Source organism: Athene noctua, chromosome 3 (genome assembly GCF_965140245.1).
Source record: "Athene noctua chromosome 3, bAthNoc1.hap1.1, whole genome shotgun sequence".
Classification (NCBI taxonomy): domain Eukaryota; kingdom Metazoa; phylum Chordata; class Aves; order Strigiformes; family Strigidae; genus Athene; species Athene noctua.
In genome coordinates this window covers 85,580,715-85,596,234 of record NC_134039.1, presented here as the reverse complement: position 1 = coordinate 85,596,234, position 15,520 = coordinate 85,580,715, and the positions used below count along the sequence as shown (strand labels likewise).

Sequence of the window (15,520 nt, the reverse complement as noted above, 5' to 3'; positions counted from 1 at the left end):
ATTACAAGGCACAGCTGCCAGAGGACAGAGCTCCTGTCTCTTCTTACGCCTCTTTCATCACTGCGGTTGATGTTTCCAGGAATTTGTTAGATAGACAACCTTTGGCCCATCATGGAAATGCGACATCCTCGAGGATAAAATGCAGCAGCTGGTGAGCACTTCTTCACTCAAAGGTGTCTTTTTCCCTACACAAAAACCCCTTTTCACCTCAGATTTTATCTCTCTGGGACTCCTACTCCCCATCTCAGCTACAGCAGCACCAGGGGAAGTCAGTGCTACTGTGTTTCAGGTGTGTAACACAGCTTTGCTGATGGAATATGTTCTTACAGAAGAGCTCTAGCAGCTTATTTGATCAATACTTCACTTTTGAAAAATCCCTAAAGGCTTATTTACCCAATAGACCATGGCAGTTTCAAAGGCAGAGTCGCCACATTCAATAATGTCTTTTTTTTTTTTTTTTTTTGGTGTGAAAAATTTTAAGTGCATTTTTTTAGAGCTCATGAAAAGCACTGAGCTGAGAGCCACAGAGATCATATTCCTCTGTTTATCCTTCAGTGCCTCATCCACAAGATCCTCCAGCCTCTGAGACAGCAAGGGGAAGTTTATAGGATGGCAAGAACTCGGCTTCCTTTTACAATCACACTCACTGCTCTTCAGGTCCCATCCAAGGTGCTCATTTGCAGATACAGTTGCCACCTCTGAGGGAATGAACCTCAGTGACCACACACCTCGGATCTGTTCTTCACCCCAGCTGCATGGTTTGGTGTGCTAATCCTGAGATTTGGAATTGTAACGCCGGAAGTTTTTTGGAAGGGGTGAAAATGACGCATGCGAAAGGGACATTTGGCTGACATAAGGATGGTGTTTGGGCTGTGGGATGTGAAGACCTCCACAAATGGGAGTGTTTGTACCATCTCAGTCTGACACTGCACTGCTGCTGGAGGTACTGTGCCTCTTCCCTGCCTCCATCCGACTCTTGGGGTCTAACCAAGGTGCCTGAAATATCACTGAAGTTACAATATCCAAACCCAGAGAGTGTAAACATCCCGCTGAAAAATACTTCCAGGTATCTGAGTGTGTTCTGCACCTTGCCTTGTTTATCTTGATGTCGTGTGATTGATTTTCCTGGCAGACGCCTGGAAGTGAGGTTGACATAGGAGCCGAGGGACACAATGAAGCTGGTATCAGTACACCATCTGCCAGTAACACGGAGTCCTTAACCCACTGGTGTTTGAGGCTGGATCCTTAGTTGCATAGTCACTCATAATGGTAGGAGTTTAAACTCCTTTACGTTTTCAGCTCAGTTTCTGAGGAGAGGGACTCCAAGGAGGAGGACAGCGGCGGGGGACCCTCCTGAAAGCATCAAAAACCCGCGGCAAAACCGCAAGACGTGAAGGCAGAAGCCCAGGGAAGAGGGAGAGGCCTCAAATCGCCTCCCCCCTGAGCGGGAAGAGTGAGCTGCTGCTGCTGCCGAGGGCGGCGGGGACTGGAGTGGCGGCGGAGCCTCACGGCCAGGAGCTGGAGCGAGCGGAGCGCAGGAACAGGGCGGGCAGGGCCTGGCGCGGGCAGAACGCTGAGGCGCGGCAGTTCGCGCAGGCCCTCTCCGGGGTCTAGAATTTATCCGAGCTAGTTCCATCTTAGCGTCCTCCACGGGTAGACTGAACTATGGTTTCCACTCGTGTCAAAACCACGACCAGAAAGAACGTGGCGACCCAGAGGGAGCTGCCCCGCAAACACGCAGCGGTGCGGGCTGCGGGGAGAGCCTGAGCCCCTCAGTCCTGTCTGAGGGCAGCAGGGACAGCACTTGTGTGCACTGCTGCCAGCTGCGGGACCTGCTCAGCCTGGTGGCAACCTCTTCGTCGAGAGATTAAGAAATATTAGGGAGTGTGAAAGGGAAATTGATTGGTGGAATAACATCTTGGCACCCATGAAGCAACAGGAGCAAATGGAAATGGAGGCTCCAGATGAGGCAGGTAATCCCTCATCCTCTTGCTACCAGGCAAAAGTAGAGAAAAAAAAGAGACGGGGGAGGCTGGAAACAGGTCCTTACTCAGAGAAGCAGGGAAATTCTCTCATGGCCTCCCTCACCCTCCATGGTGCCCCTTCACAATAGATTCAGGGCCCTGGAACTTTTGAATGAAGAAGAGAAGGAGGAAGAAAATGAGGTAAACGAGGAAGACCAAGGTCCACCCACCAAGGCCAGGTCATTCTAGACCAGGTATTAAAACCAGTTTTGAAAAGAAGCTCAGAAGAATCATTGTAGTGGGTGGCTCCATTCTGAGGGGTGTTGAAGGCGCCATATGCAGACCGGACCCACTGCATAGGGAAGTCTGATGCCTCCCTGGGGCCCGCGTCAAGGACCTCACGGCTAAACTCCCCTCCCTAGTGACACCCAAGGACTACTACCCTCTCCTGATTTTTCAGGCAGGTAGTGGCAACATTAGCAGGAGAAGTCCTAAAGCAATGAAGAGAGAGTTCAAGGCCCTGGGGAAACTGATTAAGGGGTCTGAGGCACAAATTGTGTTCTCCTCCATCCCTTCACTTGGGGGGATGGATGAAGAAGAATACTGGAGAACTCAGCAGATGAACTGGTGGCTCCAAGACTGGTGTTACCATCAGGGCTTTGGGTTTTTCAATCATGGGTTGGTATACAGGGCACCAGACCTTTTGGCATCAGATGGGATGCACCTGTCCCAGAGGGGAAACAGGATCTTGGGGCAGGAGTTAGCTGGGCTCATTGACAGAGCTTTAAACTAGATTTGAAGGGGGAAGGCAGGTCCTGCTCGACAAACCTGATCTTCTTCTACGATAGGGCAACCTGCTTATTGGATGAGGGAAAGGCTGTGGGTGTAGTTTACCTTGACTTTAGTAAGGCCTTTGACACAGTTTCCCACATCATTCTCCTGGCAAAACTGGCTGACTGAGGCTTAGATGGGCACACGCTTTGCTGGGTAAAAAACTGGCTGGATGACCGGGCCCAAAGAGTTGTGGTGAATGGAGTTAGATCCAGGTGGTGGCCAGTCATGAGTGGTGTCCCCCAGGGCTGGGTGCTGAGGCTGTTCCTGTTTAACATCTTTATTGATCACCTGGATGAGGGATCGAGTGCACCTTTGGTCAGTTTGCAGAGGACACCCAGCTGGGTGGGAGTGTTAATCTGCTCGAGGGCAGGGAGGCTGCAGAGAGACCTGGACAGGCTGGAGCCATGGGCTGAGCCCAACTGGGGGAGTTTCACTGAGGGCAAATGCCGGGGGCTGCCCTTGGGCCACAACAACCCCCAGCAGGGCTACAGGCCTGGGGAGGAGTGGCTGGAGAGCTGCCGGTCAGAGAGGGACTGGGGGGGTTGAGAATGAGCCAGAGTGTGCCCAGGGGGCCAAGGAGGCCAATGGCATCCTGGCTTGTGTCAGCACTGGCGTGGCCAGCAGGGACAGGGAAGGGATCTGAGCCCTGTGCTGGGCACTGGTGAGGCTGCACCTCGATGAGTGGGTTCAATTTTGGGCCCCTCACCCCAAAAAGGCCATTGAATGACTCAAGCATGTCCAGACAAGGGCAAGGGAGCTGGGGCAGGGTCTGGAGCACAGGTCTGCTGGGGAGCGGCTGGGGGAACTGGGGGGGTTTAGTCTGGAGAAGAGGAGGCTGAGGGGAGACCTCCTGGCCCTCTACAACTCCCTGAAAGGAGGGTGCAGAGAGCTGAGGATGAGCCTCTTTAACCAAGTAATAAGCAATAGGCCAAGAGGGAATGGCCTCAAGTTGCACCAGGGAAGGTTTAGACTTGATGTCAGGAAGTATTTCTTTAGAGAAGGGCTTGTTGGGCGTTGGAAGGGGCTGCCCAGGGCAGGGGGGGAGTCCCCATCCCTGGAGGGGTTGAAGAGTAGGGTCAACATACCACTGAGGGATCTGGTGTAGTTGAGAACTGTCAGTGCTGAGTTAACGGTTGGACTAGATGATCTTCAAGGTCCTTTCCAACCTAGTTGATTCTGTGATTGTCTTCTGTGCAAGTGACCAAGAAGCCAGTAAGTTGTTTTGCTGAGGACAGTGTTGCACACTTGATATCTATGATGTGCTTCTCTGGATAGTCAGTTTTGGATTTTTCTTCATGGGGGCATGAACTGTTTCTCTCTGGTAGCCCAGTGCTGCTTCCAGAGTGGAAATGCTGCTGCTGACTAGTCCCATGCCAGTAGTAAGGCAATGTGCATAGCAGAAGTGGGAACAAGAGTTTGAGAACAAGCCATGGGCTGAAAACCATCTGCAGTTGCTGCTCACCAGCTGACAGAGTCAACAGATCCTGAAAGCTGTGGTCTGCATCTCCAGGGTCTATGGAAGGAAATAAGAAAAGCAAACACTGTTATTATTGCTTAATTTTTTAATATTGGGATCTAGAAAATTTTAAGGGGTTCACTAACCGATGAACATTGTACACATCTTTTGGCACACTAATTATTCAGAAAGTCAGGGCTTAGGTGATGCTGAATTTATAGCAATAATTACTTCTTACTAATAATCACCCAGATCTGCTGAGCAACAGGCCTGAAGACTAAAGAAACCTGTGGCTCTCTGTAAGAAAGGCAGCCTCCTCTTCAGGAAATTGCAAATTTTATGACGTGGAGGTACATGGTACAGACTGTTGGGAAGCCTTACGCTCACAGCATAGCAGGAACATAAATGCAGGCATAAAAAAGTCTGTACTACATTAAGATTCTGCAGCACTCTGGAAACTTGACACCAGTCCTTGAACTGATGCTTAAACTACAGACCTAAAAACCAAACGCCTGTACCAGTTCTAGTCAATTTGAGTAACTTCCCCCCCTGTTCTCGCGTTCCTGAATTATGTTTGAATGAAAACCTCTTAGCATAGTGGGTGCAATTTCCCTGTAATTGGTAAAGTTACTGTAAACTACACTGTCATTTGTATATGGTGACATGTAATTGCATGGTAACCATTGCTGTGGTTGCACAAGTGAAAAGCAGCTTGCAATTATAATGTATTTCCAAATGCTGGCTCTTTATCCAGCTTCCATTATATCACAGAGCACCCTGGGGAAACGGTACTGGATATTTTTGTATGTCATTAGGCTGCAGGCTAACCGCTGAAGAGTGGGTTGGTTGGTGATCTGTGCTACCGTTGGTTGGTGACCCAGGGTTCCCATCTCTTTGTCCACAAAATTTCCCCATGGCATTGGATTGCAGATGACAAAGGTCTACAGCTGTTGATGTTCAGTGGGCAAGCCCACAGCCTTTTCCTGACCCACTGTCAGGAATGTGTGTGATGAGGAGGGCAGTAACAGGCATCAGATTATGTGAACAATGTTGGCACGAGGTGAAAGTCAGAGGAACTGTCTCCGTCCTGCACTAGGACCTCATAGCTCGACACAGGCAATGGGTTGAAATGTGATATTTCTGCTGAAGTTCACAACCCGGATTGTGGGGAGGAGGTCAGATGAACCAAAGTCCACTGAGCTCAGAGGAGTCAGCAGAGAGACTCAGAAGCAGTATGGCTGGAAGCAGAGATAATGCAGGTCAGAGGCAGAGATGATCCATCTTAAGGAAGGGAAGGTACTAATGCCAGGGGTAGGGCAAACCAGGGTCTAACCAGAAGTTCACCAAATAGTGAAGCCCATGCTGATACCATCAAGAGGACATGCACAGGCAGACCAGAGAAGTACAAGCCTTGAGTACCATGTTCATGCTGTTGGAGTTTAAAGACCCGTGGTTTGCAGGGAGATGGTTTCCATCATTTGCAGCTCTCCTGCGTGGGAATTTATGGTTCATCCCTGCACTAGATGATATAGACCCTAAATTTCCTAGCTTGTATTTCTTCAGGTACTGTGAAGTTCCTGGTGATGGATTTTCCTAGGACTTCTATCTCTCTAGATTTTTTAATATCCTATTGAATGGGATACATGCCCATCCTCACCCTCACTCAGTCCTTGCAGTCAGGAAGAAAACAGGATCTTGCAGTGACGTGATGGAAAAGACCTTGGATATCTCCTTGCAAAGACTCAGATACACATGACACTTGATTTCTTATTGCTGTTGGCTCCCTGGCCCTGCTGGCAGCACAGACCGCCGTAATGTATGAATTCCCTCCATTGTCTGGTGTAGCCAAGCCTAAGATAACAAGAGTGAGAAGCCAAGTACCTGCCACCGTATGAAGACAGGGCTGTTAGGTATTAGCTGTAAATCAAAAGTGAGACTTGGCTGTTGGGACAGCCTTTATCCCCAGTGAGTCTGTGGAACTGATTTGGAGCCTGCTGAGATATCTGGAAAAAGGCCTCAGTGCTTTGATTGGGGAGGAAGATTTTGCCAGAGTGAAAGCAAGGAGGAATGAGGGACGGCTAATCCTTTATCGAGCCTTTTCCCAAAATATGGATTAGGCTGTATTTGATTATTAGTGGTTGTTTCAGAGGCAAATAGCTAAAGCAGATGTTTAAGGGGCAGTTGCAGTTTATTATGAGCACTGTTTGCACTGTCCCCCTCATATCTGGTGCTTCAGCCATTCGTGCAATGCCAAAGTGCCCACTTCTGCTGGGGAATCAAATGAGGACAGGGAAGGAGGTGGTGTAATCGGAGCTCCAACCCTTCTGCTGAGTTTGGGGGGTTTGGGGCTCAGCGAATCCCTAGGAGACTGAGCCAGCACCAGCCTTGTAAAACCATCCTCTCCAGGAGGGCTTGGATGTATTCATTATTTATTTGATAGGCTTAATCCTGGAGAAGGCAGATGCCTGCCAGAACCCTCCTGTAAATCAGGCCCATTCTTTTGCACATCCTTCCTATTTCACTGGTGACTCTTGGCCATGATGTCACGGCTGGAGATGAACCCTCTGGTTGCCAATGCAAGGAGTGGCAGCAGGAACAGACTGTGGCCTCTCACCAGGTGGCTCCCCCCTGCACATCAGCCCAAGATGGAGAGGCAGCTGATGGGACTTGGGAAGGCATTTATGTTCTGGGAGTTGCCAACCATTCTCACATGAAGATATTTTGGATATGTAGAGCACCTGGTAAACCTGTGTTTACCAGCTTTCCTGGGGCAGAGGGGTGGTGACTAATATTGCCTCTTTTGCAGGTGGGAACTTGGTGTGGGATGATGAACTGATTGACTCCGGTCCAGCATCTCAACCACAAGGCCCCCCCTTCCCTTCCAAGTTACCTACAGACTGTGCCATGAATTTCTGGGTTAGATTTTATCTGCTCAGGATGCTGATCCTATTCCTGCATCTTCAGATCTTCCCTTTGCCCCTCCCTGATATCCAGCTGGTGTGGCAGCAGTGTTGCAAGCAGAGTGAATTCATGTCCTCACCTCCGCTTTCATTCTGGAAAGTCGTTAACGTGAAATTGCCAGGCAGAGAAGCTCCAGAGAGTTTAACGTGGCTACTTTATATTGCTGCTAGGAGTGTCTGGAATTGAAAATAAACCTATGCCTGCAACTCCTGACCCTTTCATCATAAATCCAAACTTCCTTACGTGTTTCTCTTTGCTGAAGAAGATGACTGTATTTCTGCCTTTACAAAGGCATGTGTGCAGCTGACAGCCACAGCTGCACAGAAGCCGGGTGATGTTTATTTGTAGGGTTTTGCTTGCTGGCATTTTTTGCAGATGATCCCCAGAGGAAATAACCCAAATATGTTAAATGAAAATAGTTTTCATGTGGTGTGTGGCTTGCTGGCCTTGCTCCTATTCTTGGGGGACAGTTGTCTGCACTGCAAATCACAATTCTGCAGTTGCTTCTCTGGCACCCACGTAACAGCGTGTGAGTGAACATCATGGCCTTATCTGTCCTCACACAGCACTTTGCATGTCTCACCAGCTATGGTGTGCTGTGATGGTCCCAGATCTTATCTGAACTTGGTCATGTAAGAGAAAGTGCTGATTTCACTCTTCAACCTTGCCCTGGTACTTGGACCATAAAATGGGTTGGAAGGGACCCTTAAAGGTCATCTAGTCCAACCACCCTGCAATAAGCAGGGACATCTTCACCTAGATCAGGTTGTTCAGAGTTCTGTCCAGCCTGACCTTGAATGTTTCCAAGGGTGGGGTATCTACAGCTGCTCTGGGCAACTGTTCCAGGGTTTCACCACCCTATCATAAAAAATGTCTTCCTTATGAATGACTGAACCTACATTCACAGAATCATCTAGGTTGGAAAAGACCTTGAAGATAGTCTAGTCCAACCATTAACCTAACAGTGACTGTTCTCAACTCTACCATATCCCTCAGTGCTATGTCATTCTTTTAGTTTACAACCATTACTCCTTGTCCTATTGCTACAGCCCCTGCTAAAAAGTTTGTCTTTATCTTACAAGGATGTGTCATTCTGTAAATAATCTCAGGGAAATTTAGTTTTGTGTCTGTATGGGGGAATACCATGATATAGCACCATTAAGGGTAGGTCTAAGTTCAGCTGGAGCTGGGCCCAGTCTGAAGGAAGAGGAACTAACCTGTAGCAATCAGATTAATTAAGTTTCAACAGGTTGGAGATGTGCTGCAGATCAGCTACAGGTTATTGTGCTTGATGCTGGGATCTCAGTCTATATCCTCTTAGGGTTTTGCAGGAGGATGAGAGCTTACTCTGGCTATGTGAGCTTTGATGTGCATCTACAGCAATCGTATATTCTAGCTAACACATCCTGGCTGCTGAAAGAGTGTGTTACAGAGGGCTCAGTGCTATATCCTTACATCCATGTAGTCTTAGACCTGCCTGGGGAAGCAAACAGAAGTAGCTTGTACCTCCCTGAGAAACAGCACAGGCAGCTCCTTGCCTGAGATTTGAGGTCCTGGGTCATGCAGGAAGACGGACCAGATGATTGCATGGGTCCTTCCTGGTCTCCAAGCGCTTCAGCTGGAGTAGTTGTTTTTGGCCGTGCTACAGAGAGGGGAGCATGTGGGAGATTGTGTTGCACCAAGAAGGATGCCTCCGACTGTGCCAGCTCTGCTTGATTGCTATCACTTCACTGCTTGTCGGTGTAATTTCCTGTTGTTTGGGATGGAGCTTCATACACTGCACCCTAGGTAAGATGTCTGCTGGCACCATTAAGCTTTTTATCCTCTTGGTGGTGAAGAAAGCAGTTTCCTATTTCTTGTTTTCTTTTAAAACAATGATAAAGCAGGACTTTCTTCCCTTGCCCCTCTTTCTGCCATTTGTAGGAGGTTTGTGAATTTCTTGCTTTCAGTCTGAAATGGTTCTTCTCTCAGCTTGTCAGGCCATCGGTTTGAGTGAGACACATACACAGTTTTATAACAGCCTTTAAACATGGATCATCTTCATTTGAGAGCTTAAAAGTTTCAGGTCAAACTGGGCCTGACTTCAAGACTTGAATTCTTTTCAGAGCCTACATCTATAGGACAGTTCAGGTTGGAAGGGACCTTAAGAGCTCATGTAGTCCAGCCTCCTGTTCAAAGCATGATACATCTTAATGTGAGATGCTTAGGCTGAATGAATCATCTGGAGGCCTTTTGAAATCAGGTGACTCTATCGGAAGGTGATCCGGTGTGTTACAAGTTTGTCTAGATGGCTTGTTCTCTGACATACCTCCTTTTCTCTATTAATTATGGAGGTAGTTTAGGTGATCACTGTAGGCAACTTACTAAGATTTCAGATGGCTAAAGCTAGGGGAGATGGCTCCCACACCAGGTGTTGGGTAGTGACAGAAGCGAACAGAAGGCTTGTCATGCTGCATCAGACCAACACACCGCTCCTCTTTTTAGCTCATCGCTAACAGTGTCTCACGTCTCGCAGAAAGATCTGGGTAGCGTTGCTGCTTCAAACACACTTGTACTTCCCGAGTAATCAAATTGCAGTTTTTCCATCCTGACCTATCTAATGAAGCTGTGCATGTTCTCGTTATCCACAGAAACACTTAGTTTTTGCAAGTCATGCTGTGAGCAGGGGTGTCCTCCTTCTCTGAAGTGTGGTCATCAGCTTGGTGGTACTAGACCTTGGATGAATTTGGCCTTTGAAACTGGGATGCAGATTTATTTTAGACTTTGTGCTGGCATTGCAGACTAGCAGCATCCTGTCTGCTGCTCATGGAGGCTGTTGATCTGATCTATAATTGCTCTTTGAGCTGGTGTTTTAGATCTGAAAGGGCAATCCACAAACACTAATGACTCTTGCAGGCCAGAGCTCAGGCTAGCTGTTCTTTACTAATGGCTGTTTGAATCCCTCATAGGTTTTATGTGTTTATAAATACATTTAGGACAAATTATTCTTCCATTCAGTAAAACCATCTGTAATTATTCCCTGTAATTGCTGGGTGAGGATAAAATGAATCAACTATTAGGCTTTTACTGCTCGTGAACTGAAGTAAAGAGCAGCACATATTCTAGCCATGCTTCCAGGAAGATGTGAGCTCAGACAAAGAAAATTGTCATGGTCCTTTATTACTGATATATGAAAACTACGCAAATCTTCCTGTACAATTAATTATTGCGTTTCTAGGCCTTAGTCCAGCAAACCATTTTAAGCGGATGCTTAACTTCAAATCTGTGAGTGGTCCCAGTGAAGTTAATAAAGTCTAACTGCTTTGGCAATTGTGTGCTGTGATATTTGGAGCTTCATCTTTATTTGGCTTATTCTGTGGAGATCATCATATTGGCAACCTGTATTAGCTTCACCTACTGTCCAGATGGTGTTAAGGTAGAAGAGTTGTCTGTACTGTTCTGCTGCTGCACTTCTGTAACTCCCTGAAGCCCAAAGAAACACCCTTGAGGGTTATTTCTGAAGGTGACTAGACACTACGTGTATCCATACACAAGGATTCCAGTAGAGCATCTGTCTGATGACACGCCTGTTGAGTTCAAATGCAATAGGTGTTAGAGCTTAGGCATCAACACTGATGAGGCTAAGGTCTGGTTGTTAGGAGTTCATGGGTATGCCCAACAAATACTGGAAAGCTCTCATAATAGCTGTGAAACCTTCCCTCCTCTCCAAAGAACTTCAGTGAGTTGCAGGACTCCAGGAACATGGATCAGTGTGGATAATCTCCATTTCATGAGGATGAAGTGCCCAGGACGAACAGCGTGAGAGAAGGACCCAGGACTAAATGATCAAACTAATCCTAGGAATGGGGAGTGTGTGCAGTCACCATCTCTAGTATTTAAGCCTTAGCATGATCCCTTCTGCAGATTTGGCCTGGGCTGACCAACTCTCTCCCAGACAATGCATTGACATGCCTTGGGGGAATATAATTCCCAAGATGTAACGTGATGATACTACAGGGTTTGGAGGTGGGAGGGGATTGGTTATTTAGGTTACATAGATGTGAACCTTACTATTGGGCCTCAGTGCCAAAGGGCAGGCCAGGGTCTATTTTATTTGCCAGTGCAGAGCTAGCTCCATGGTTCTTATTCTGGATCCCACGGGAATGATGTGCATACATTTTTTTGACAGAACTAGATATGTTTAAAACATTTTCAGCAGACTTTGTCTTTGATTGCTAGGCCTTGACTGGTAAAACTGACTGGTAAAGCAGTAGGAAAAAGGCTTAACGTAATGTATCCTGCTGGGCTGTCATTCAAGAGAAGCAAGTTTCCAGTTCTCTTTCTGTCTGTTACTCATCATGCAACTTTGGACAAATTTTTTCCACCTCTGTATTTCTCCGGTCCTGCCTTTGTCACTGATTTGTCAGCCTGCATAAATTATAGGCATGTTATACGACGGTGTCCCTGCTTGTGTGGATACTTCCCAAGTAGCTAAAGAATCAGTGGCTTCATTTTTTACACTCTTTTTCTTTTCGTTTGTAGCTGTTAACAATTGATGACAATTTCTGTGGCTTGGATATGAATGCCCCCTTGGGAGTATCGTCCATGGTGCGAGGGCTCCCCATTTTCACCGAGGATGGAGACAGAATGACATCTGTGATTGCTTACGTCTACAAGAACCACTCCCTGGCTTTTGTGGGCACCAAGAGTGGGAAGCTCAAGAAGGTAAGACCTAATGTGGTCCTTTAACTCAGATTTTCATGTTCTTCTGGAGAATTGCAGTGTTGCGTTGAGTGTGAGTGCAATCCTAAGGGGCATCACCTATTTTGAGGATAGAAAATGTTCTGGTTGGCAAAAAACTGTGTCCCTTGAGGGTGATGTTAGAAAGGATAAAATCCTTCTTCTGAATTGTTGTTCATTGGCAAATGAATGTTTCTGAAGCCAAACCACAGACCCAGCCACAGATGGGCTTGATGCAGTTTACATCCAACAGGTTTTTTTTTTGTGTTCAGACCATCTCTAATTAAGTAGTTGATCACAGGGTATCTATGCTTGCTGGAAAAAAAAAGAATGTCTGTGGCTGAAGTTTGTTAAGAAATGCTCTGGACATATTTCTTCAGAGCAATGTGACTGGACTCTGATTTCACCACGAGCCCTGCATGGGATTAGCGGTTGCTCTGTTTAGGTCAGTCTGGGTGCTTGTACTGAAGGAAGAGCGTTTTCATCAGAAGAAAGCTGTGTCTTGAACGATAATGAGCATTATGTTTATGGTTGACGCCACAGAAACCCAAATACAATAAAGAGTGTATTTATGTTCCTCACTTGCATGCTCACTAAAAATACGCCTGTTGCGTGGCTGTAGCTCTGTAGTTTGCCATGTAAGGCATTAGTAGAGAGACTTGAGAGGTGGAAGCTGGGAATCATCTACCTGTGGTTTTCTCAAGGCAAAAAGAGGTATTAAAAATGACCTTCGCATGCTAAGGATGGGCGTTGTCTCCATTTTAACCCCTCTGTGCTCATCTGACAACGTTTGTCTGAACGCTCAGCCCAGGAGTGTTGCAAAATATTGTATGTGCAAGGAGACTGTGGCTTTGCCATAATAATGGAGATGGGCGAGAAGCTGGGAAGGGAGGTTGGGCAGAGTCTTGGGGGTTGGATTGTTGATTCGTCTTTGAATTCTTTTTGCAAATAAAAGCTTCCAACCTGGGGAGAGAATGATGCTATGAAAAAGTGACCCTCTCTGGCTTGTGTGTAGGATGGACAGAGCATGCAGGGGGAAGATAGGGAATAATTTGCTCACAGATACTTAAAGAAGCTCTGAAAACTCTGAGTTTGTTCCTCTACTTGTTTCTTCACTTAAAAAAAAAGAAGTCAGGGCTGTAAATTCAGATGGTGTTGCTCCAGTGCTGAGGGAGCAAGGGGAACAGGATCTTGCCCACTGGCAAATGTCTCTGGCTTTGTTCAACAGAGGAGAAGCTGCTGATGCTTTTGACAAGAGAATTTTATTTTTTTTTTAACAGTCTATTCAGGCATGTGGAAAAGGAGCCAAACTGTTTTTTAAGCAGTTGTAATAAAAATAATCTCCTCCCCTGACTAATTAGGTTTTGCTTCCCTGTCATGTGTGATATCATAATAAACTGTTTAGTTCTCCAGTCAGTCTCTTGGGGGGGAAAATGGGGTAGCTGAGATCTGAATGGTAAATATCCAAAAGACCTAAACAGTTAAGAATGACTGCTGCTTCCCTGCACTCGCAAGTTTTTGGTTTTTCTTTTGGCGTCAGGAGAAGCAAACTCAGACGTAGCTATGTCTTTGCTTTTGCAGGTCACATTGCAGAACCCAAGATCTGATTCCTTTTAATAGGGGAAAATAAGAGAGAAAGCTTTTAGTGCTTTACGGAGTGTGGTTGAAAGTGGGGACAGCCTTATAGGGTAAAGAATGAGAAGAGACGAGCTGAACTGGCTGATGTAATTTGAGAAAGCTTCCTTTTTATTCCCATTTTCCTAATGTGCTGAATATTCTGCCTGCGGTAGTTATTGCACTGGGTCCATGTATAGGAGTCTCAGGATGAAATCCTCCTCGGCTGAATAAGTTTTCACCAGAGGGGCAGAATGCAAAGCAAAACAGGGCTCCCCTGAACATGTGTGGTGGTTCTGGACCAGTTGATCCAGGCTTCTGGAAACCTTCAGTTCCTGCAGGTTCAACCCCATCCTTGCCTCTCCTCCATGCACTGCCCTCATCTAGGCCTCCTGAGGCTATCTGAGCTCAGGACACCAGCCTGTTTTACCCTCTGGGTGCCACACAAGGCCAGTTTGGCACTCGGGATTTTCACTTGACGCTTCCCCTGCCAAGATTTCATGGGCCTTTTGAATCTTTGTTTTCCATCTTGACTCATCAATCAGGTGCTTTTGAACTGGAAGCAAGGGAAATACTGCATTGGCATTGCAACTCCAGCATAATCCATTACATTAGCATGAAGTTTGAGTTATGATTTTTTTTTTTTTTTTTAAATGGCTATGGGTAAATTGGAATAAGTTTTGTAGGATTAAATGAATCTCCATGTACCAGTGGACGAAGCCCAGGAACTGTCTTTGGGGTTTTTTTCTGCTTGTTGATTCCTGTTTCTCCTGGTGCAGTGCAGCTACTTGGTCAAGCTACAGAGTAGTATTTTGGATAGCATGAAGAGAGGAGTTATGAGATTATCTTCAAGATAGCAGAATTTCCTCAGTTGTTGGAAGACTTGCTGGAAGTAATTACAAGATGGTTTTGGAGAAACTTTCCTTCTTTTTGCTGCAGTTTCAGTCTTTTTCTCTGCGTGTGTGTTTTTATATGAAAGTGGCAGACTGTACATCAGATTTTGATGTATGCAATCCGTGAATACTCTGCAAAATACCCACAGTCATAAAGCAATATCTGTTAGTTGATATACAAATGTCACATATGTCAAAGGAATTTATCCAGTGGCACACACAACTGAAGTAAAATATTGTGCTTTACAGGAACATATCATTAAAATGAAAACTAGCAGCATATCAGGAATCTGCCCATGTAACCAAGACAACAAAGAGAGAAAGAAAAGGAAAAACCAAGATAGAGATAGGGTAGGAAAAGAGTGAGTGAAACAGAATGACAAGGTTGGCCTCAGCTATTTCACTGCCCCAGGCAAAATACATTTTGCAACCTTCGCTCATTCACATAGCTACATGTGCAGACCAACGGGAAGGCACTGAATAATGCGCTGTAGAAATGTGCCCTCCAATTCTGCTGGCTTGTCCACCACACAGCCTGGCCCTGCAGAATGAAGATATAAATAGGATAAAAATGCAGAGCTATGGGAAAAAAAAAATTCCCCTTTGTCCCTATCTCGTGTACAGAAACCAGCACCCTTGGATTAAAGGTGGTGTCTTGGGGATGGAGAAGTGTGGCTCAGAATGAGTGGGTTGGGAGACAGCTAGGTTCAGTTCTTTGCTCTACCAGAAACTTCTGGTGTGCCTCCGTACCTCATTTTTTCTCCTGCAAAGGGTAGGAAATATTTTACTTGCTTAAAGAAACGTTGGAGAAAATGAATGCACTAAAGGTTGTGAGGTGTGTGATCATACCAAACAGCTAAACCAGACGTGCTGGAAAACCAGCTCCTGACCAGTTGTGGGCATTAAAGATCCTGTGGTACTTTCTAATGAGAACTATTTCATCTTGCAGTGCTTTGGTCAGATCCCAGTATCTAGAAATACTTCCTGTGCTGGCCAGCGCGTGGTGGTCCCTGTGCTTCCATGCCACGTTGGTAAGCACTGCCACAGCTTTCGTGTACCAGAGGGTGCCTGGTGGGCTG

At 46.4% G+C, this 15,520-nt stretch overlaps 1 protein-coding gene across 1 annotated transcript in view; it reads left to right on the top strand.

Moving 5' to 3' along the window:
* The window catches only part of PLXNA4 (plexin A4), a 462,846-nt gene that overhangs the window by 39,371 nt on the left and 407,955 nt on the right, over positions 1 to 15,520 (top strand). The window contains exon 3 of the mRNA XM_074903539.1: positions 11,737 to 11,919. Within this exon, the coding sequence (XP_074759640.1) occupies positions 11,737 to 11,919 (183 nt within the window). The remainder of the gene's footprint in view (positions 1 to 11,736; positions 11,920 to 15,520) is intronic.